Here is a 22872-nt window from a genome sequence, read left to right as displayed (position 1 = left end):
GAGACAAAAAGAGGAAGAAATTTCTACGAGATATTAAGGATTTTGAGGGAAAACAGATTTTTAAATGGCAAACACAAGACACATTTCCAGCCAATAATCCCTTAGGCGCAGCAGCCATGATCCCGCCACCAGATACTAACTTACCTCCACAAGGCTATTTTAATTATGAAATACCCCCTTCTCAGTTTCCCCAAAATGTACCAAATTTGATTAACACACCAAGAGGGAGGGGACAGGGCCCCCCTAGAATGAACAAACGTGGTCGAGGTAAAAAGAACCATCATCCCCACCCTAGGTCTTATGGAAATGGGTATGACCATCAATCCCTACAACCTGAGAACCATTCGTGGCAAACAGTACCTACTAAACGAAAAGGTAAATCTCAAGGGAGAAGGAACTCAATAAGAGAGACACCTGTCTATACCTCCAATTACTATGCCCCCTTGCAAAACTCTCAAAGTGTATCACAACATAATCAAAATCATTTTTTAGGGCAGGAGAGGACCCCCTGGAGGGGACCTCCAAGGACCCCCCTATGGGTGAGAGAACCGGCCAAACAAGCGAATTCCCAGAATCAGAGGAGAGGTCCACAAGACCCAAGGAGGGATCAAGGCAGTTTAAAAAGAAAACACAGAGAGGGTCCAGGGGGGGAAGACGATTCCAAAAGGTCAAGACCCCACTAGGTACTGGCATCTTTAATCTTAGTGGCATTCCTCTCACTGCTGATGAATTACTAGTCCTAGATAGGGGCCTGAAGTTTGCTCCGGTCCGCAACCTGAACAAATTTCAAGCTTACATCAGCATTCAGAAATATGTACGTAATCTGAATATGAAAAAATACTTTCTCTCCAATGTGGTGCCACATACCACCTCTTCCGTAACTACTAGTTCTAGACATTCCAACCTTCGGAATCGCTCTGTGTTCAATCCTATTTGTAATGACAACAAACACTTAGAGGTATTTAGGAATATGGTGTGCCATGATCTCGATTTACTCAAGGTCAAAAGGGCTAGAGACTCACAGGCCATCAAGAGAGTTATCACTTCCCTTGAACAGAGGAAAGACATAGTTATCCGGCCGGCGGATAAGGGTGGTGGGTTGGTTGTGCTTAGCAAAACATATTACCAAGCAGAAATGGAGAAACTGTTGAATGATAGGAATACATATGAGCTTCTGAGGAGTGACCCTATGTTGCCTTTCAAGAACAATTTACATTGTCTTATAGAAAGAGGTAAAAACAAGGGGATCCTAAATTCTAAAGAAGCTGCTTACCTGGACCCCTTCTATTGTAGGACCCCAATCATTTATATTTTACCCAAACTGCACAAGAATGCAGAACAACCACCTGGTCGTCCGATCGTAAACGGAATTGATTCCGTGACTTCCAGATTGGGCCAATATCTTGATTTCTTCCTCCAGCCACTTGTCTTAAAAACCAAATCATTTTTAAGGGATACTAAGCAAATTCTAAAAATCTTATCTACTCTTCCTTGTACCCCATCTAGCATTCTTATTACCGCTGATGTGGGTTCTCTTTATACTATCATTGATCACAAACAGGCCCTAGATTCAGTTAGATGGGCCCTGATGACCTCCAATCTTTCAAGTGATCACATTTCGTTTTTATTGGAAAGTTTGGAGTTTTGTTTGTTAAACAATTATTTCTGGTTCAATGGGGACTTCTACTTGCAGACAAGAGGAGTCGCCATGAGGGCTAGGTTCGCTCCCAGTGTGGCCAATTTGTTCATGGCCCACTGGGAGGAGGACACTATATTTCATGATCCCCCCCACAATTGTCGTGTTACAGACGATATATAGACGACCTAATCATGGTCTGGGAGGGGGACATGCCCAGTCTACAGATTTTCATGGATGGGCTGAATGCCAATAATAAAAACATCGAGCTAACTTGGACGATTAGCCACCAACAGATTATATTCCTTGACCTGGAAATATTCAAAGGAGAAGGGGCTTTCCACACCAGGAATCATTTTAAAACAACTGATAGGAATGCATATATCCCTCTCAACAGTTGCCACCATAAATCCTGGCTTTGTAACATACCCAGAGGCCAATTTATCCGCCTACGCCGTAACTGTACTTCAGATGATGACTTTCTTGCACAGTCGCAGGTGCTCGCGGAGAGGTTCAAGGAGAAAGGGTACACCCAAGCTTCAGTAGATGCGGAAATAGCCAATGTACTGGCAATTGATAGAAATACCGTAGTCGCAGACAAGGTTAAACCCTTGGAGGATAGTGCCAATATATCCAATTATCGTATTATACTCGATTACAATATCCAGTACAAAAAATTAGAACACATTATAGCCAGACATTGGCCTATACTCAAGGGAGATAGGACCCTTGGCCCAGTGCTTCCCGATCAACCTCGGTTTATATACCGTAAGGCTCCGACTTTGCGTGATCGTGTGGCACCTGGGGTCATTGATCCGCCTAAAACTGTGACTAGTGGCCTGTTTAGGTTTCTCTCTGGCTTTTATGCATGTGGGAAGTGTGCCACATGCAGGAAGGCCTGCAGAAACATTAAGAGACGCAAGGAGTTTGTTTCATATGCAACACAAAAAAGTTACAAAATTGAGGGTTTGATTACGTGTTCGACAGTGGGGGTGGTCTACATGCTGGAGTGTGATTGTGGCCTTCAGTATGTGGGCCGGACCTCAAGAGCACTCCATGTAAGAATTGGAGAACATATTAGTAACATCAAGCGGGGGGTAAAAACCCACAGTGTCTCTAGACATTTTCGCCTTTTTCATCAAAAAGACCCCAAATGCTTAAAATTTTGGGGGATAGAAAAGGTGCCGCGACACTGGAGGGGTGGTCACTACATCAGACAGCTCAGCCGTAGGGAATCGTTCTGGATCTATGAGACCAAAGTCCTCTCCCCCTTTGGAATGAACGTTGATTTTGATTTAAATTGTTTTATTTCAAATAGATGATATTATTGTTGTTAATTTTATTATTTTTTAATACTGTACATGTGATCATGTTTGACGGATTCCCGTGGGTTGATGTCTTTTCTTTTTTCTCTTTTTTATTATTCATACATATTATGTATGGGGTTTTAAGCATGCGATTTTTTCACATGCGATTTTGCAGCATTAGTTTATGCGCATTTAATTTTTACCAATTTTTATGTTTAAAATACTCCAACTTGGAGATTTAGAGTGTTTGCTGTGCATAGTGATATATGCCATTCGGGCATTGTAAGCAATCATTCTTATATGATATGCGTTTATTTTGCATGCGACTTTGCATCACTTATGCGTATATTTTTTAAAAACATTATGACATATACATTTAGAAAGTTTGCTATGCATGAGGACATATGCCATTTGGATATTGCAAGCAATCTTTTTTGTATATCATACATTTTAAGTTTGTCTATTGCTGGCGGTGCTGATCTATGCAATTTCCGTTGGGAGTAAAGGATAATAGGAACCAATGGCCATTAAATAATGATAGGGAGGCGTTTGCCCTCCTGATCACTGCTCCTGTCCTTCTGATTGGTGCCGCCGTCACCATGGAGTATAATAACAACAATGCGGGCCGTCACTACGCATCCCGCCCCACGCCGATGAAGTCCCGCCCATAGGACGTAACGCGTACGGGGTAAGGAGCGTGTGACGTCACCCGCGGTCATCCGACAGATACGATTACAAGCCCGCTGGCCGGCACTCGGATCGGAGTGCCGGTTATATGTGAGTGTTATTGACGTGCTTTTTCTTTATCAATTTTAATAAACTTTATACGGAGAACACTATGGTTTGTTGCTTTTTATCTTATTCTATATTCATCATCTGCCTACTGAGCATTGTGAGCTGAAGGAAGTGAATGAGTATTATAAAGACTGATCCATTCAATCCTTAAAGCGGTGTGACCTGTTTCAGGTCGAATATCTGAGGTGAGGGGCCATCTAAGAGTGGTGGAGGGATAAAGTCACCATCCAGATATTTATTGTCACCGGTGGTTCCTGCTCTTTCATACTGTTACCACACTACAATTTTTTTAGTTGTTTATGGATTCTTATTTGCGCAGCACTTTTTATTTGTATACATATGTGATGGACCATCAGTCCATATGTATTTTTCCTTTTTTTTTTTTTTGATCTTGTATATCAATTGAGCCCCTGCTCCATCTATGCTCTGCTCGCCTTTTCCTACATGAGCAGTCATTATGGCTGCTGCCGCTGCCCACGTACCAGGGTTCTCTTCCCTAGATGTGTCTTCCCGGCAAGGTAAGGCGGGGGGGAGGGCCCCTTGCATGGCCGGCTCCTCCCCCTTTTCCCCATTGGATACCCAGGCTGGTCCTGGCTACTACGTTGGGGATTCCCTCCTTGCCGGCGGTGTTCAGGGACATCCCCGGACGTTTCCGCTCACTGCCCCGCGCATGCCACGTGATGCGGACGCGTCACGCAATTGCGACGGCGATGACGTCAGTGGACGGAGTCTCGACCCGCCCTGAACGCCGGGGGGGCCACACGAGGCCGGCTACGGCTGCCATGCCCCCAAGCACGGTCCCCCTTGAGTGGTCCTATCGGATGGGGCGTCCGCACCTGCCATCAATTAACCCTCGTCGGATACACGCCCTAAATCAAGGGCATATATACCTTTCCATCCTTTTCCACACTATGCCGAGTATCCTCTCGTTTGGTTGGTGGCTCACTCTGCAGTCTCACTTTGTAAGTACACATTATGACAAATTGTTTTCGCACTGTTGTTGTCCCATATATAATACTTGGTCTATTACAATGACCATACATACATTTTAAATACTTGAATGTATACAACATTTTTCTATTCTATATTTTCAGACTTGCTAAATGCTAACTTGGACGGGCGTTTATTGAGCCCAGTTCAAGGTTGTGACCAATCCCGGGTCAGGTCACACCCAAGTGCAAGCACATAGGGCAACACAGTGCGGTCTCTACACTTATTTTCACCTTGTCTACTAGGTAATATACCTCGTTCACTTGTCTTTCCCTCTTTTCTTCCCACATGTAGGCACTCTCTCACCATTTTTTCTCTTTTTATTCACTCATCACCTACACTACCTTTGGTTCACACTTCCTGTGTGTTCACTTTTTACACATCCTTGTTGCCCACACCAGGGATCTACGGTTTTTTGTTTCCACACTTTCCTCCACTTTTTACATCTAAGTGTTACTCTTCACCACCAACACTGACTATTCTATTCACATCCCTTACCTATATGGTTGAGGTTTCTTTTTGGCATCAATTACTCTTTCCTATTCCACATACCCTACGCATGCACTCTGTGATACTCTCTATACTTAAAGATGTATTATAAATTACAAGTATGAATATATATATGTGTGCACATACATATGTGTGTAGGTTTTTACACGCACACATACACACCCAGTATATGAAGGCTATGGCCAGCTCAATAGGTGCATACATGTACCTATGGCAGTTTACAACCAAGCAGTTACATATATATATACACTCTCTAAACTTAACGTTGGAGTGCATACAATGTATATCATTTCGAACTGTTTTTTCCTTCCTGGGTTATTGCTGCAGGTGTCCTCCCCATCGGATTGACCGTGGAGTCCGTGCCATAGATAGGGGGTGCTTCACAGTGTGATCTCTTGTAAGCCACATCTTTGGGATCTTCCCCTGGGATTGGGGGCTGCGGCGGTGTGTCATGGGACCTCTGGGGGAAGGTGAACAGGCAACTCTTTGATTTTAAGGGGATCTCTCTAACAGAAAGCTTTTCGCTCTAGGACACTCATCATTGGGTAATTATGCCATGTCAATGTGTGATATACTTGTTTTCAAATATACATATTTAATTTTTGACATATGCACCTTTGTGGTATAATTTTAGCAGATTGACCTTTGAAGAAGACCTGGAATATATAGGTCGAAATGCGTCAGATCTACAATCTAGATATTTGTCAACACATATGCAATGTTGTTATGAATACGTGCTTACATTGTATGTGTTGAGTGTCATGTGATTTGTAAACACTCTGTATTGGAGCTCATTTTTTAACCAGTGTGTTGAAGCTACTTTTGTACAATAAAATTTATCTACTTTTACATATTGGCCTCCTACCTTCCTCTTTGCTGCCTAAAAACCCCACTTGGGGAATCCTTTCCTTTTTGTCTCCAAGTGTCTTTTAATCTTGGTGAGCTCGGCTATAAGAAGCCCTCTTAAATATACCTTGAACGCCTCCCATTGAACAAGAATGGATGCTGTACCCTGTTGGTCAGTAAAGAATGCTTGGATGCTCCAATCTAATTCCTTGTGAGAGGTGAATAATTTTAGCCAAAAGCCATTGGATTTCCAGGGTGCCCTGGGCAATTTGGAAAGTGGGGCCACAAGAAGGCGCACCACCACATGCAAGTGGTCAGACACATCTGGGTCTAGGTTGCCCTCCGCCAAATCAATCCTGGATATTATACCATGGGTTTTGGAAAAGCAGGAGTATTGCTTATTTAAAGGATTATGATGTCTCCAAAAATCTATCAATCCCACTTCCATCATTAAACCGACCAGGGGGGTCTCCCTCTGGGGAGTGAGACCCCTCGGGGGTGGGTGTTTATCTAGAGAAGGATTCAACCAGCAGTTAAAATCCCCCACTATCAACAACGGGAGATCCGGCCTCCCCTCAAGGTATGTCAGGAGAAGCCAGGGTACCCGTACAGTGAAAGGCGGGGGTATGTAAATACTAGCCAAGATACATATCAAAATCCCAATGTGGCAATGTATGAAAACGTCCCTCTGAGTCAATGTTAACATCACACTCCTGATAATCTAAGGAACCATGCACCATTACACTTACACCCTGGGAAAATGAGGTATGAGTGGAATGGTACGCCCAGCCCACCCAGGGAAATCTTAAGCAGCTCTTGGTGTCCACAGTCAAGTGAGTTTTCTGAAAGCACAAAGTGGCAGGAGGAAACTTTTTAAGGCAAGTATGAATCCTCGTTCGTTTCAGAGGGGTGCTCAGGCCTCTAATATTCCATGAAATCACAGGAATCTCCGTCATGGGCATGCAGTCAGTAACAAAGGAAAGCACATAACTCTCAAAATCGTATAGTAGGCATTATAACTGTGCAGAGCAGTGTGCAACTTGAGCAGATAACGTTCTGGCTGAGTACATTTGTAGAAGCCCTCCATATATTGCTCAGCCATGGGCAGTGGGCCATAAACCAGATTATCAACCAATGCGGCACAACGGTGCCAACTCTTGTATCCAGGCCTATAATAAGGCTCAAATAATCCAGGTAACTATCAAAACTGTAAGTAGGAAAAAAAAGAACAAAAAGTTCCCATCTGCTAACAGCACAGATCAGAAGGCATTGAAGCAACAGAAAATTAAGCAGTTGATCTGCCATCTCATCGTAAAGTCGAATTGTGTTCCTAGCTCTTGTGGAAATACTTGGAAAGTGAGTAAATAGGCCAGGAAAACTCTCTAGATGACTGTAAACCAGTTAAGCATGGCACTGAGGGATTTCATACTGATCATTCGCCAGCCTCGCCAGCTTGGCGGTTTCACAGAGCTTGCTCGTTGCGATCCAACCACGCAAAGGCCTCCCTGGCCGATTCGAAAAACTGTGCCTGCCCGCTGGCTGTAACATGCAGTTTTGCAGGATATAACATGGCATAGGTAAGTTGCAAATTAAGCAGGCATTTCTTGAGCTCCACGGCTTCTCTGCACTTCTGCAGAGAAATCAGGATAAATATATGGAATAACAATCAGCGCAACCACCTTAACCCTCACCCAAATTGCAAGCTGTACACTACAGGTAATCACAATAAAAACCTGAAAAATGACATAAAACAAAATAAGTGCAGCGCATTGATATTTAAGACAATAGATGAAAAAAAAGTCCCCAAGAATTCAATTCAAGCAGATGAAATCTGTCAGATCAGATCTTTATGTCACTGGTCAAAGGAGATACAATCCCAGTGTGATATAGTCGCTTACCAGATGCTGTGGACCCCTGCACAGCAGAGGTCAAACTCACGTGTTTCCCCTCAGGGATGTTGGTGTCCTGGAAGCTGTCACTGGAGCCGAATCCTGATGTCCACACACAGGCACGAGTCTCCACAGGAAAGGGCCCCCAAGCACTATAAGAATCTGGAGCGGGATATCCTCACAAGTATCTCCCCGGTATCCACCAATGAAAGACAGAGAGAAAAGGTTCTCTAAGAGTAGTCCGTTTATTCAGCTTAAAAATGTGGTAACAACCACAAATGAGAAGGCGCTCACAGGCGCTAAACATCAATTTCACAGTGTACAGTCGGGCTGCGGTGCACGAGCAGACCCGACAAACAGGCGGAGGCAGCGGGTGACGTCCGTGGTTAGGCTCCTCCCCCCGTATGCGGCGTTACGTCCTCTAGGACTTCGTCAGCGAGGGGTGGAGCCTGACGTACACCCTTTGCATTTATGTGTTACGTTTACGGTGTCCTCACAGGGTCACAGGTACCAGGAAGCAGAAAAGCTTCCTTAGCAACTGTGCCCTAGATACAGCGCGTCTATTGGGGGACAGCAACGTTACATAGATAAATCTATGCTATAAGACAAGATTAAAATTGATCGCTGGATGGAGATACCCGATGCTTTATATTCTAAAATAAGCAAACGGCCCTTAAAAGTAATATATGATATAAAGACATGATAAAGCATCTTATATATCCTCATACAAAGAGCAGGGCGGACATCATCCAATACTAAAATACTCTAAAGAAGTCTCCCGCTGTCTCCTCTGTTTACATAAATCATCCTTAATAAAAAATACTCTAAAACCAATAAGAAAAGGGGGCACATAACACTTAAAGTTACAGCGTATAGAATAATGATGCAGTAAAAAATCACACTATGTATAAAAATGACAAAACTCAAACACTATATTTTATAAAATGTAATACGACTATTTGTTGGAAATAAAACAATTAAGATCGAATTCCACATTCAATCCGTTAGGGAATAGTACCTGGGTCTCATGAATCCACATGGATTCCCGCTGGCTTAACTGTCTAATAGAGTTACCCCCCCGCCAATGTGGATTAACTCTTTCAATACCCCAAAATTTTAAGTGTCTAGGATTGCGGTCATGACATCTTCTAAAATGTTTGGAGACACTATGAGTAATGAGTCCTTTTTTAATGTTGTTCACATGCTCCGCGATGCGGACTCCCATAGGTCTGGAGGTCCTCCCTACGTATTGGAGCCCGCACTCGCATTCCAGCATGTAAACAACCCCCACCGTGTTACATGTGATGAATTGTTTGATATTGTATTGCTTATTGGTGGTAGACACTATAAACTCTTTCTTTCTTTTCATATTCCCCCTTGCATTGCTTACAGGCCGGACACCTACCACATGCGTAAAAACCTGTAAGCAAATTACAAATCCTATTTTCTTCCTTGAATGTTGGGGGATCCACAACACTGGGTGCCAAAATATTTCTTAGTGTTGTTGGTTTCCGATATACAAATTTTGGACGGGGAGGCAGTGCTGGGCCCAACACGTTGTCTCTTTTAAGAATTTCCCAGTGTTTAGAAATTATTCTCTCGAACTTTTTATATTGGATGTTATAATCCAGGATAATTTTATACTCAAAATTATCGTGAGATGAGTTGGAGTCAATAGGTTTTTGAGCAATAAGAGAAGTGCGTTGTAAACCACCCACAGTAGCCAGATCACTTCTAATCTGCTCCTCCTTATAACCCTTCTGCAAAAAGCGGTTCGCTAGAATCTCAGCTTGGGTAAAATAGTCGGAGTCAAGAGTACAGTTTCTCCTCAACCGGATAAACTGTCCTGTGGGGATATTATACAGCCAGGAATGGTGGTGACAGCTGTCCAGCGGTATAAAACCATTCCTGTCCGTAGGTTTAAAAAAGTTTTTTGTGGCATACTTGTCCCCCTGCTTAAATATTTCAAGATCTAGGAAAGAAATACACGTGGAATCTGCATTCCAGGACAGGTGGATCCCCTTATTATTGCCGTTGAGTTTGGACATGAACATTTGCAGGCTTATGAGATCTCCCTCCCAGATCATAATCAGATCGTCAATGTATCTTTGGTAGCAGACCAGCTGAGCCGGTCTACTACCAAAGACCACCTCCTCCTCCCATAGTGCCATGAAGATATTGGCAACGCTGGGCGCAAACCGAGCCCCCATTGCGACTCCAAGCGTTTGGAGAAAGAATCTCCCACCATACCAGAAATAATTTCTGGATAGGCAGAAATCCAGAGCCCTCAATATAAAATCTTTTACAGGGAGGGGGAGACTAGAACCATTAAGAGCCCATTGTACAGACGCAAGGGCATCCCTATGGCCTATAATGGTGTAGAGAGAGCTTACGTCCGCAGTAACTAAAAGACTATTTTCTTTACATATAACATTATCCAGAATCTGAATAATGTGTTTAGTGTCTTTCAGATATGCTTTGGTATTGGACACTAAGGGTTTTAAAAAATAATCTATATATTGACCCAGGCGAGCAGTAACCGAGTCTATACCGTTAACGATAGGACGGCCTGGGGGGGACCTGGCATCCTTATGAATTTTGGGCAAAAAATAGATTATGGGTCTTCTGAAAGCACTGGGATTAAGATAAGAGGCCTCTTTTTTGTTCAATACTCCCTGTGCTTTGCCTGATGTGACAAGCTGGTTTAGTTCTTCCTTGAATTTAAATACTGGGTCATTATTTAATAATTGATAAGTTTTGTTGTCAGATAAAAGTCGCTCCATTTCCGATTTGTAATATGATTTACTCATAACGACGACCCCTCCCCCTTTGTCCGCGGGGCGGATGACAACGTCTTTATTTTTTTCCAATGTACTAATACCCCTTTTAAGATACGCAGGGTCACCTATCCTTTTGACCTTCATCTCCTGCAGATCACTGCTAACCATATTCCTAAAGACTTCAATGTGACGATGGTCATTTTTAGGTGGATTGAAAATGGATATATTCCTAACTCGCTGGTACCTTGTACCCGCTAGAGTGGCAAAATATTCACCTAATACCTCAGCTCTTTGTTTTCGAGGATGCCCAGAAATAGGCACATATTTACACATATGGTGGACGTGCCCAGTAATCCAAACCTTCTGGAAGGAAGTCTTCGTGATTGCATCTAAAATATTTAAAAAAATAATACAACCAGATCCATATTTAACTTTACTTAATCTAAAACCGGAATGGTTAACACTCTCTCAATTCAAACTAATGATCCAACTAATAACGGCTGCAAAACAAACAGTGGCCAAGGCATGGAAATCTCCTACATTGGTACTAGCAGAAACAATTCACAGAATGAATAATACAATGTCCCATGCTAAGATGGTAGCCATCGATCAAAATCAAATTCCAAAATTTGAAAAACTTTGGCATCCTTGGATAAAACAACAGTTCCTGTCAAACTTCAATGACTCTGTCCTGTTGCCATGGTAACAGATTAAATGACTTACAGAGACACCCATTCTAAGGCTTCAAAGAGAACTAAAAAGAATAATAAACTGACGAGCGGGACAACCTTGTGGACCATACCTCTACCTTTCAACCCTTTTTCTTCTTTCTCTTTCCTTTTCTCCACCTTACGATTAAAGCTCATTATCAGAATTTATTTGACCTATATACACTCTACTTGTAAACAATATGTATAGTAGGTATAAATCATTTAAATACCTACAAAAGTAACTAAGGAAATTATATATATCTTTAATTTAGGTTTACGTGAACCCAATGTTTAATATTTGAAATTTCATGATATTTACCTATATAAACCCTACTGTAAAACAATGAGCTTACTTTATAGATCCTTGTAAACTTACTTTATGTATCTTTATAACATTGTATACTCAATAAACTTCTTTTGACAAGGAAAATGGATTTATTAGCCAGGCCTGAATGGCCACCTGTGGGGGCAGTGTTACATATCTGACTGGATTTCTCCCCTGGTTTAGATAAAAAGTATCTTTTAATATTGAGTGTCCTAATGAACTTTTGGAGGCTGATGTATGTCTGAAATTTATTAAAATTTTTTACAGGGGCAAACTTGAGACCTTTATCTAAAACCTTCAGTTCATCCTCTGACAAGACTGTACCGCTAATATTATAGATCCCTGTCCCTAGTGTGATTTTTTTCTTTTGTAATTTTCTTCCGGCTCTTCGCCCTCTCTTTCCCTTCTTTTTCCTCCCCCATTGTTTCCACCCGGGGTGCCCTCCCATGGTATTGGCCATTGGGATTGGGGGTTCCCTAAAAAACCCTCTTCTGGTTGGTAATTATCATACCGCAATGGGTGGTTTACAACGCACTTCTCTTATTGCTCAAAAACCTATTGACTCCAACTCATCTCACGATAATTTTGAGTATAAAATTATCCTGGATTATAACATCCAATATAAAAAGTTCGAGAGAATAATTTCTAAACACTGGGAAATTCTTAAAAGAGACAACGTGTTGGGCCCAGCACTGCCTCCCCGTCCAAAATTTGTATATCGGAAACCAACAACACTAAGAAATATTTTGGCACCCAGTGTTGTGGATCCCCCAACATTCAAGGAAGAAAATAGGATTTGTAATTTGCTTACAGGTTTTTACGCATGTGGTAGGTGTCCGGCCTGTAAGCAATGCAAGGGGAATATGAAAAGAAAGAAAGAGTTTATAGTGTCTACCACCAATAAGCAATACAATATCAAACAATTCATCACATGTAACACGGTGGGGGTTGTTTACATGCTGGAATGCGAGTGCGGGCTCCAATACGTAGGGAGGACCTCCAGACCTATGGGAGTCCGCATCGCGGAGCATGTGAACAACATTAAAAAAGGACTCATTACTCATAGTGTCTCCAAACATTTTAGAAGATGTCATGACCGCAATCCTAGACACTTAAAATTTTGGGGTATTGAAAGAGTTAATCCACATTGGCGGGGGGGTAACTCTATTAGACAGTTAAGCCAGCGGGAATCCATGTGGATTCATGAGACCCAGGTACTATTCCCTAACGGATTGAATGTGGAATTCGATCTTAATTGTTTTATTTCCAACAAATAGTCGTATTACATTTTATAAAATATAGTGTTTGAGTTTTGTCATTTTTATACATAGTGTGATTTTTTACTGCATCATTATTCTATACGCTGTAACTTTAAGTGTTATGTGCCCCCTTTTCTTATTGGTTTTAGAGTATTTTTTATTAAGGATGATTTATGTAAACAGAGGAGACAGCGGGAGACTTCTTTAGAGTATTTTAGTATTGGATGATGTCCGCCCTGCTCTTTGTATGAGGATATATAAGATGCTTTATCATGTCTTTATATCATATATTACTTTTAAGGGCCGTTTGCTTATTTTAGAATATAAAGCATCGGGTATCTCCATCCAGCGATCAATTTTAATCTTGTCTTATAGCATAGATTTATCTATGTAACGTTGCTGTCCCCCAATGGACGCGCTGTATCTAGGGCACAGTTGCTAAGGAAGCTTTTCTGCTTCCTGGTACCTGTGACCCTGTGAGGACACCGTAAACGTAACACATAAATGCAAAGGGTGTACGTCAGGCTCCACCCCTCGCTGACGAAGTCCTAGAGGACGTAACGCCGCGTACGGGGGGAGGAGCCTAACCACGGACGTCACCCGCTGCCTCCGCCTGTTTGTCGGGTCTGCTCGTGCACCGCAGCCCGACTCTACACTGTGAAATTGATGTTTAGCGCCTGTGAGCGCCTTCTCATTTGTGGTTGTTACCACATTTTTAAGCTGAATAAACGGACTACTCTTAGAGAACCTTTTCTCTCTGTCTTTCATTGGTGGATACCGGGGAGATACTTGTGAGGATATCCCGCTCCAGATTCTTATAGTGCTTGGGGGCCCTTTCCTGTGGAGACTCGTGCCTGTGTGTGGACATCAGGATTCGGCTCCAGTGACAGCTTCCAGGACACCAACATCCCTGAGGGGAAACACGTGAGTTTGACCTCTGCTGTGCAGGGGTCCACAGCATCTGGTAAGCGAATATATCACACTGGGATTGTATCTCCTTTGACCAGTGACATAAAGATCTGATCTGACAGATTTCATCTGCTTGAATTGAATTCTTGGGGACTTTTTTTTCATCTATTGTCTTAAATATCAATGCGCTGCACTTATTTTGTTTTATGAGAAATCAGGATAGAAAGACACTGGTTGTTGAGTTGAGCATTGGAGGCGGCCGGGAAGGGCTGCGGGTTTGGTGGAGAGCGGAGACTGCGGGAGGAGAGGAGGAGGAGCACTTTAGCAGATTTGGACTGACCAAATCTCTTCCAGAAAGCAATGTCCACCCCCGATCCGCCTGTGGGGGGCACCCCTAGCTAGGCCTGTGCAGTCCCCCAGGCCAGGGCCTTCTCCTGGTGCTATGCTGGCCCCTAGCCTGGATCAGCGCACAGTATGATGAGACCAAGCCCTGGTCCTCCTATCCCTTCCCAGGGACCTAGCGGATATCCTGCAGAGAACATGCATCAGATGCACAAGCCGATGGAATCCATACATGAGAAGAACATGCCGGAAGACCCACGTTATAACCAGATGAAAGGGATGGCAATGAGGCCTGGTGGACTCTCTGGTATGGGACCCCCACTAAGTCCAATGGATCAGCATTCTCAAGGCTATCCGTCTCCGTTAGGCAGCTCAGAGCATGTCCCAAGCCCAGTGCCCTCCAATAGCCCACCACCTGGACCTCCAATCCCCTCTAGCTCAGGAGGAGTGACCATGGAGAACCCAGACCCTCAGCAACAGCAGCAGGCGAGCCGCAGTCTGACCCCCTTTAACCAGAATCAGTTGCATCAGTTACGAGCACAGATAATGGCGTACAAGATGCTGGCCAGGGGTCAACCATTACCTGACCACTTACAGATGGCTGTGCAGGGCAAAAGGCCCATGCCAGGCATGCAACAGATGCCAACACTACCTCAACCTGCAGCCTCTGGGACTGGCCCAGTACCTGCCTCGGGACCTGTGCCACCCTGCTACAACAGACCTCACGGAATGGCAGGACCTGCCATGCCCCCCCCCGGACCCTCTGGAGCTCCTCCTGGAATGCCAGGGCACCCCCTAAATCCTGGCCTGAAGGTAACATGGACTGCACTTGATAGGGGCATTTTGAAAGTCAAACCCAAGGCAGTGTAAAATAAGACCAATGCAGCTATGGATTTGTTAAAGAAATAGATAAATTCATAAGAAAAAAAAAAGACACTCTGGTGCCATTATATTGAATGGTAGCACGTTCCCTTGCACACCTCAAAATGGGGGGGGCGGGCCGGACCAGAGGGAGTGGTCGGCTTGGAGTGCGATGAGCTCTTTCAACAGTAAAAAAAAAAGGTGAGAAAGCCCCTTACCAAACACTTCTGTAAGCCATCTTTCTACAAAGGTGGTGGGATCTCTGCCCTCTGTTTTTTCCGGCAGCCCCACAATGCGGACGTTATTCTGTCACAGACTGTTCTTCATGTTTTCCGCCCTGTTGTTAGTGTATTGTGCCAGCTGTGAGCTGCCCAGCTCTCCCTAGCCATAGGTGGCAGCTTGTCTTCAATATCACTGACTCTACTCTCCACTGCAGTCGTCCTCTCCCGGATCTTTTGGAGGTCTTGGCGCAGCAGCGACATCTGTTCCTGCAGGCACCCAAATTGATCTTTTAGAGCCCTTTCACACTGCCAGTGCGGGGGCATTGGTAAATCGCCGCTAGTTTTAGCGGCGCTTTACCGTAGTTTTTGCAGAGCTTTTTGGGCGCTAGTGGGAAGCTTTTAACCCCCGCTAGCGGCCGAATAAAGGGTTAAAAGCGCGAGGCACCTTGCAGGTGCTTTGCCGCCGCTGCCCATTGATTTCCATGGGCAGGGGCGCGTGAGGAGCGGTGTATACACTGCTCCTAAAGTGCCTCAAAGAAGTTGCTAGCAGGACTTTTTTTGATGTGTGAAAGCACTCTGCCTTTGACACTGAGGTTGCAGATGAGACTTTTTTTGGGCGCTTTACAGGCGCTATTTTTAGCGCTAAAGTGCCTGCAAAATGCCTCCAGTGTGAAAGGGGTCTAAATGTGTTGACCGACGCTGTTCACATATGCACTGCACGCGGTATTCCTGCCAGAGTAGGCTGTTTCAGTTCATCCTGTACAGTGTCAGCAAGCAGGGGAATAGGAGAGGCTGTGTCATCAGCATCACCAGGGCTGCTAAACAGATCTTCTGCATCCTGTTCCCTCTCTGCTTGTGTATGCTGATCTGCAGTCCCAGCCTTCTCCATATCCTCCCTACGATCTGCCTCAGCATTCCCTGACAGTTTTTGTGTGTAATACAGCATGTTTCTCTGGTCCTTACCCTGTTTTTTCATTATAAGTGTTTCTTTCTAACTATAATAATAGTTATCACAATGTTATATTTATTTTGATTTTTAGAAATGGTATGGATTGATTGTTTTTATTTCTCTTTAGCAATATTACTCCTGAGGCACAGAACAGGATTTATATAGCCGTTGAACCAGCTCAACTTATCAAGGGTGACATCATGGTAAGTGACCTTGTGGGTTTTGATGAGAAAAGGTAACAGCAGTTTAATTTCTGTATATTTTTGTGTACATTAAAGCCCAACTATAGGATGTAAAATTAAGACCATGCACTGTAAGGGTTAAATGCTTGTTAATGCTAGGGAATAGAGGAAGAAGGGGTATTCCTTACTCTATTGTAGGCTCTGGCAGTTTCCTCCATTTCCTGTCACTCTGGGTTGTGGGTGGTTCCTCAGCTTTATCACATACAATGCAGGATTATTCATCCTACATTATATATGAGAAGGGGAGCCCATGACCGCTGGCCAAAGTGCCTTACAGAGAAGGCTGCGGGAGACCAGTTACACATATGGAGGGAGCATTTTAGAGTAAGGAATAAGGCTCCATTCACACTTGGTGTTTTCTTTAATCGTACATCACGGGACACAGAGCCATAGTAATTACTATGTGGTTATAGTCCACTTTCAGGTGCTGGACACTGACACACCCTAAACAGGAAGTTGCCTCCCTGTATAACCCCTCCCACTACTGGGAGTATCTCAGTTTTTTTCGCCAGTGTCTAAGGTGTTGGTCACGAGTGAAGATGTGCTGTGCTGCACTCCATTGGAGCAATCCTTGCTGGGGCAAGCTATGCAGCCGAACCCATTCAAAGTGTCTTTTAGAATTGAATGGTACCCGGGCCTTGTATCCGAAGAAACAAGGTTTTGCTTGTAATGCTTCTCTTTTTAGAGAGCTGGACCCCGGGATCCAGTACTTTTGGTATTAAGGCCATAAGGTTTTACTGGCGGGCGCTTTTTACAGGTCCAGGATTGTGGGTTCTCTGAGGGGCCCCGGTTCCTGAAGGTTTGCTAACAGAACCCACCATGAAGGGTGAAGATTGGGTCTGTTGGTTTTACCACAGAAAACCCTGTGGCGGAAAAGGTAAGTGGAGTTTTTCTAAGGAATTTTTAAAGTAAATGTTGTCATGCCTAAGTGTCATCTCTGGGGGCTGTATGGAGCACGTACCTTCTCGTGATTTGCTCAGAGATCACGCTGTGTCACAGAAGCAGCAGAATTTTTCCTCTGGCTAGCAGACAGACCTCCAGTAAGTTTGGAGGGTTTTGCTTCCACCAGACATCCCCATCTGAGCTGAACTCTTCCCCTCTTCAAGAGGCTGAGTATAAGGGAGAACTAAAAATGATTGGCAATGCTGTTTTTTTTCTCCGCCCCTACACGGCGGCGGCTTCCAGGTCTCCTCCACACCATCCCTCCCTCACTCAGCCGATCCCGTCGGATTTTATGATAATTAAAAAAAAAAAAAAAAGCGACTTTCATTGCATCCCAGTGTGGGTCAAAATGCGACAGGTTCTCTTCCATTACCCAGGAGCCTCAAACTGAGGAACTAGGGGCAGGAGAAGACAAATTCCCTCAGGGGACCGCTCTCTAGTAATATCTACTTTTTAAGGTGGAAAAATCTTAATTTTCAGTGTGTAGCTCTACTTTCCAGTCCAGCTACTGCACCTTGAGTGTTTACAAAGGTTCTGGCCCCTCTTCTAGCCAGATTAAGGGCCCAAGGTATAACGATCATGGTTTACCTAGTCGATCTGTTCTTGGTAGACCAGTCGGTAGCCCGCTTAGACCAAAGTATGGTCACCACATTCAACTACCTGGAATATCTAGGTCGGATTCTCAACCTAGGAGACATGTCCAAAAATCTACTAAGGGGAAAATCCTTCCTTCAGTTACCTGGGAAGTGGTAACAACATATGCCAACCTTTTTTGTTTAGGTTGGGGAACAGTCCTGTAAGAGGCAACTGTCCAAGAGTTGAAGAGTGGACCGGATCAGAAATAGACTTGCCTTTTACCATTTTAGAAATTCAGGCAGAGCTCTTGGTCCTGAGGGCCTGAACGGTCAGTTTACGTTATTATCCTGCCAGGGTTCAATCTGACAATGCCACAGCAATGGCCTATATTAATCACCAAGGGGGCACAAGAAGTTGTGCGGCCCAGAGAAAGGTGAATCATATCTTATCTTGGGCAGAAAACAATGTACTTTGCCTATCGGCAGTCTTATTCTAGGAATAGAAAATTGGCAGGCGGACTACTTGAGTCGCCAGCAATTGTTACCGGGAGAATGGTTTCTTCACCCCGATATCTTCCTGTCAATATGTCAAAGATGGGAGATCCCAGACATAGATCTGTTTGCATCCAGGTTCAACAAAGAAATCAACAACTTTGTGTCAAGAACAAAGGATCCGCTAGTATGCAGAACGGATGCCTTCCTATTCCTGTGGAATCGGTTCTCACTGATTTATGCATTCCCTCCTATTCTGCCTGCATCTACGACTTCTTCGCAGGATCAAGCAGGAAGGGAAGTCGTTGATTCTTGTGGCCCCCAGCGGGCCCAGGAAATCTTGGTATGCAGAGATCGTAAAGAGGGCAGTAGGGGACCCATGGACCCTACCATCGCGGCCAGACCTTCTCTCGCAAGGTCTGGTGTTCCATCCTACTTTAAAAACGCTAAATTTAATGGTCTGGCTATTGAGACCCACACTCTGAAGAAGCATGGGCTGTCAGGTTCTGTAGTTTCTACCTTGGTTAATGCAAGGGAGCCGGCCTCCATAATGATATATTATGGAGTCTGGGAAACATATGTCTCCTGGTATGAAACCAGGAGTTGCACCCCAGGAAATAATTCAAAGGTAGAATCCTTGACTTTCTGCAGATGGAGTGAGAAATAAGGCTGGCCTTGAGTGCTTTCTAAGGACAGGTCTTGGCCTTTTCGGTATTATTTCAACTACCACTTGCTTCACATTCTTTGGTTCGTAACTTTATTCAGGGGGTAACATGGCTTAATCTTCGGTTAGGTAACCCCTGAACCCTTGGGACTTGAATTTAGTTTTGTCGGCGTTACAAAACAGCCTTTTTTTGGGCCGATATGACATATTCCCTTGGTCCTTTTTTGACAAGGAAACTATTTTTTCTACTAACCATATCTGCTGCAAGAAGGGTATCAGAATTGTCTGCTCTTTCTTGTAAAGAGCCATATTTTTATTGTTCAAGGATAAGGTAGTATTACGTCCTCATCCTAACTTTTTACCGAAGGTAATATCAGGTTTTTATCTAAACCAGGATATTGTTCTACCTTCATTTTTCCAGAACCCTGTTCTATGGAAGAAAAATCGCTACATTCTCTTGATGTGGTGAGAGCAGTCAGTCTACTTAAAGGTGACTGCTTAGATTCAGAAAACGGATGTTTTGTTTGTGTTGCCTGCAGGTCCTAAAAGAAGACACGCAACATCGAAATATACTATTTCTAAATGGATTTGACAAGTAATCATTCTAGCTTATGGTTTAAAGAGGTAGTTCTACCCTCTCAAATCAAAGCGCACTCCTCTAGGGCTGTTAGTGCTTCATGGGCAGTGCATCACCAAGACTCCATGGCTCAATTCTGCAAGGCTGCAACTTGGTCTTCAATCGATACATTTACCAAATTCTATCAGGTGGATGTAAAAAAACACGAGGAATGTCGCCTTTGGACACAGTGTACTGCAGGCAGCAGTATAAATCCTCTGATCTCATGGTGCCCTACTTTGGTTGTGTCTCCCTCCCCTCAGTTTGCATTGCTCTGGGACATCCAACATATTAATTACTATGGCTCTGTGTCCCGTGATGTACAATTAAAGAAAATAGGATTTTTATAACAGCTTACCTGTAAAATCCTTTTGTTTTGAAGTACATCACGGGACACAGAGGTCCCGCCCCTCTTTCTAGTATATACGTGTATTACTTTGCTACAAAACTGAGATACTCCCAGTAGTGGGAGGGGTTATATAGTGAGGCAACTTCCTGTTTAGGGTGTGCCATTGTCCAGCACCCGAAGGTGGACTATAACCACATAGTAATTACTATGGCTCTGTGTCCAGTGATGTAATTCAAAAGAAAAGGATTTTACAGGTAAGCTGTTATAAAAATCCTATTTTTGGGATCTCGGGCAGAATCGCTGCGTTTCTGTCAGCGGTCTCAAAACATACTGCAATCACAAATTGCATGTTCAGGTGCCATTATTTTCAATGGCAGTGCAGTTTTGCCGCCATTTTAACACGATTTATCACGCTGCAGTCACGGCAGATTGCATCACTTGAAGCTTGTTGCCTAAAAGAAGATTGTTTCGGGCAACAAGCTCACGCGATCCAGTTTGCCACACAGTAAATCACAGCAAAACCATACCGCGTTTTACGTGCCATTAAAAATAATGGCACTTGAACCTGCATTTTGCGATTTGTAGTGAAACTACTAGGTAAACGTCGCACCTTATTACTCAACCTTAGACCTAAAGCATAACTAAACCCAAGTAAAAAATGGCTACATAGTTACAGTACATAGTTAGGTTAAGGTTGAGAAAAAAAGACACAAGTCCAGCTAGTTGAACCAATAGCAAAAAATAAATAAATAGAGAACCCTCATATACACAATTCTATTCCCACAGTTGATCCATAGGATGGCCAAAAAAAAAATCTTCCTGTAATATATTGTTGCTTATCATTCTATGGATCTTGCCAGAAATGTAGTTTCCTTGTCACTTTCTGTGAGCTGACCTTGAACCTCGGTTCACACTAGATGCGGTGCAAATTCACAGCAAATTCTGCACCGCATGAAAATCACAACCCATTCATGTGAACAGACTGCGGAGTGCATGTTAAGTTAATGACACCCCACAATCTGTTTGTAAAACGCAGTGCAATTCCATTCCGGGGCAGACAAAATAAGGGTCCTGCAGGAGTTTGGTGCGAATGCTGTGCGATTTGAGCCATACAAATCCATGGCTCAAAATGCATCCCAGAGACACCGCATGTAATTCACACAGGAATGTGCTGCGATTCCTGTGTAAATTACATGCGGTGTCCTGCACCACATGTGTGTGCGCACATGGGCTTAACCAAAAAAACTAATAATTTGTGTAAACTACTAATCTTAGCATCTCATATGTAGAATTCATATAAACAAAGACCGATATGTTTAAAGGAAAGCCTGGATGCCAACCATGATTTATTTCATAGATACATTGGAGAGGTGAGCATAGCCACTCAAGGACAGGAAGTGTTATTTGCAGGATCAGCAAGTGAAAATAAAATAATGGCTGGAAAAAGAATGCTAATGCAGCCACCACATGTAAGAACTGGTAAGATGCAGTATTTAAATTTTTGTTTTAGGTAACCTTTAATGAGCATGTAACCCTTGCAGTGTGGTGGGGCCCCAGTGCAAGGGTATTTCTTTTTGTTGGGCTTTTAATCTTTGTTCCTTTACATGATTCATATCATGTTTAAATTATCTAAGATTATACTGGCTATGAAAAAGTTAATTTTACCGAGTGCAGCCAAGGCCTGCATCCCTGCCCTATGGAAACAACTAGTCACTCCCCCCATTTCTCTGGCTGTCTAAACTCAATAACATTGAACGCATGGAATGCCTTACAACAACAGGGAGGAGAAATGTTGTGACACTTGGTATCCTTGGTTGATCTTTTCCTGCTCTGCCGCTTACCAGGAGCTGCTGTACCCTTCAGATACAGGTCGCCCACTGGGTAGTCATGGCCCTTCAAATGGTGCTGTCCAACACAGTTCTGCCTAGAAAGATTTATAGACCTGTGCCCGCTTACCTAGATGTGTATTGCTGGTTTTGCTTCCCTTCCCTCCTAGCTGACCCATGGGAGCCTTGGATGTTTTTGTAAGAGATAATTTCTGCCCTAAAGCGTTTGTTACTCCAACTCATATTCCGGATATGTGGCTGCTGTACCATGTACTTGTATGAGAAAGTATCCTGTTCTCTTTGTATGCTTCCTTTGTGTGAAATCCCTGGTGTTTCTGCCGGCCCCTCTGCTTACCTATTTAAAACTGACCACACTAAGCAGAAGAGCACACCATGGTCGGTTCTCTAGCTATGCTCTCCTCCAAAGATCAGACATTTCCTGACACGCCCCCGCTGCACAGCCATTCACTGGCAAGCTCAGTGAGCTGCTGCTTCTTCCCCCAACTCTTATGTAGCTGAGAACAGAGGGAATGTGATCATTTGTAAAAAAGGGGAAAAAGGTATTTTTTTTATATCTATACAAAAAATGTTTTGCCTTTCATTTCTATTTTCAACTGAATGGGTTGCTTTACAAGGTGATCGTTTACAATCACTTTAAGGGCAGGTTTGCGAGCCGAGTGCGTGCTCACTGTGTGTTCCCAGGTCAGGTTCTGGATCACGTGAAAACTGTCAGTCAATTACAGTGACTTTGCAGTAAATGGGGTTAAGGAAGAGGTATATCTATTGAGAATTAATTATATGGGACTCTTGAAAAAATGTAAATCTGCTTTGCTGATT

The 22872-nt window shown here is 43.6% G+C and overlaps 1 protein-coding gene across 3 annotated transcripts in view; it reads left to right on the top strand.

The window, feature by feature from the left end:
* Nucleotides 1–22872, top strand: part of TNS3 (tensin 3) — a 621029-nt gene that overhangs the window by 193670 nt on the left and 404487 nt on the right. For all 3 annotated transcript variants that reach the window (XM_073630678.1, XM_073630677.1, XM_073630679.1), the window contains one exon: nt 16457–16532. In XM_073630678.1, coding sequence (XP_073486779.1) covers nt 16457–16532 — 76 coding nt within the window. The remainder of the gene's footprint in view (nt 1–16456; nt 16533–22872) is intronic.

Source organism: Aquarana catesbeiana, linkage group LG05, assembly GCF_042186555.1.
Source record: "Aquarana catesbeiana isolate 2022-GZ linkage group LG05, ASM4218655v1, whole genome shotgun sequence".
NCBI classification, from domain to species: Eukaryota; Metazoa; Chordata; class Amphibia; order Anura; family Ranidae; genus Aquarana; species Aquarana catesbeiana.
The sequence above is the reverse complement of the archived record's forward strand: the minus strand, read 5'-3'. Positions and strand labels throughout refer to the sequence as shown.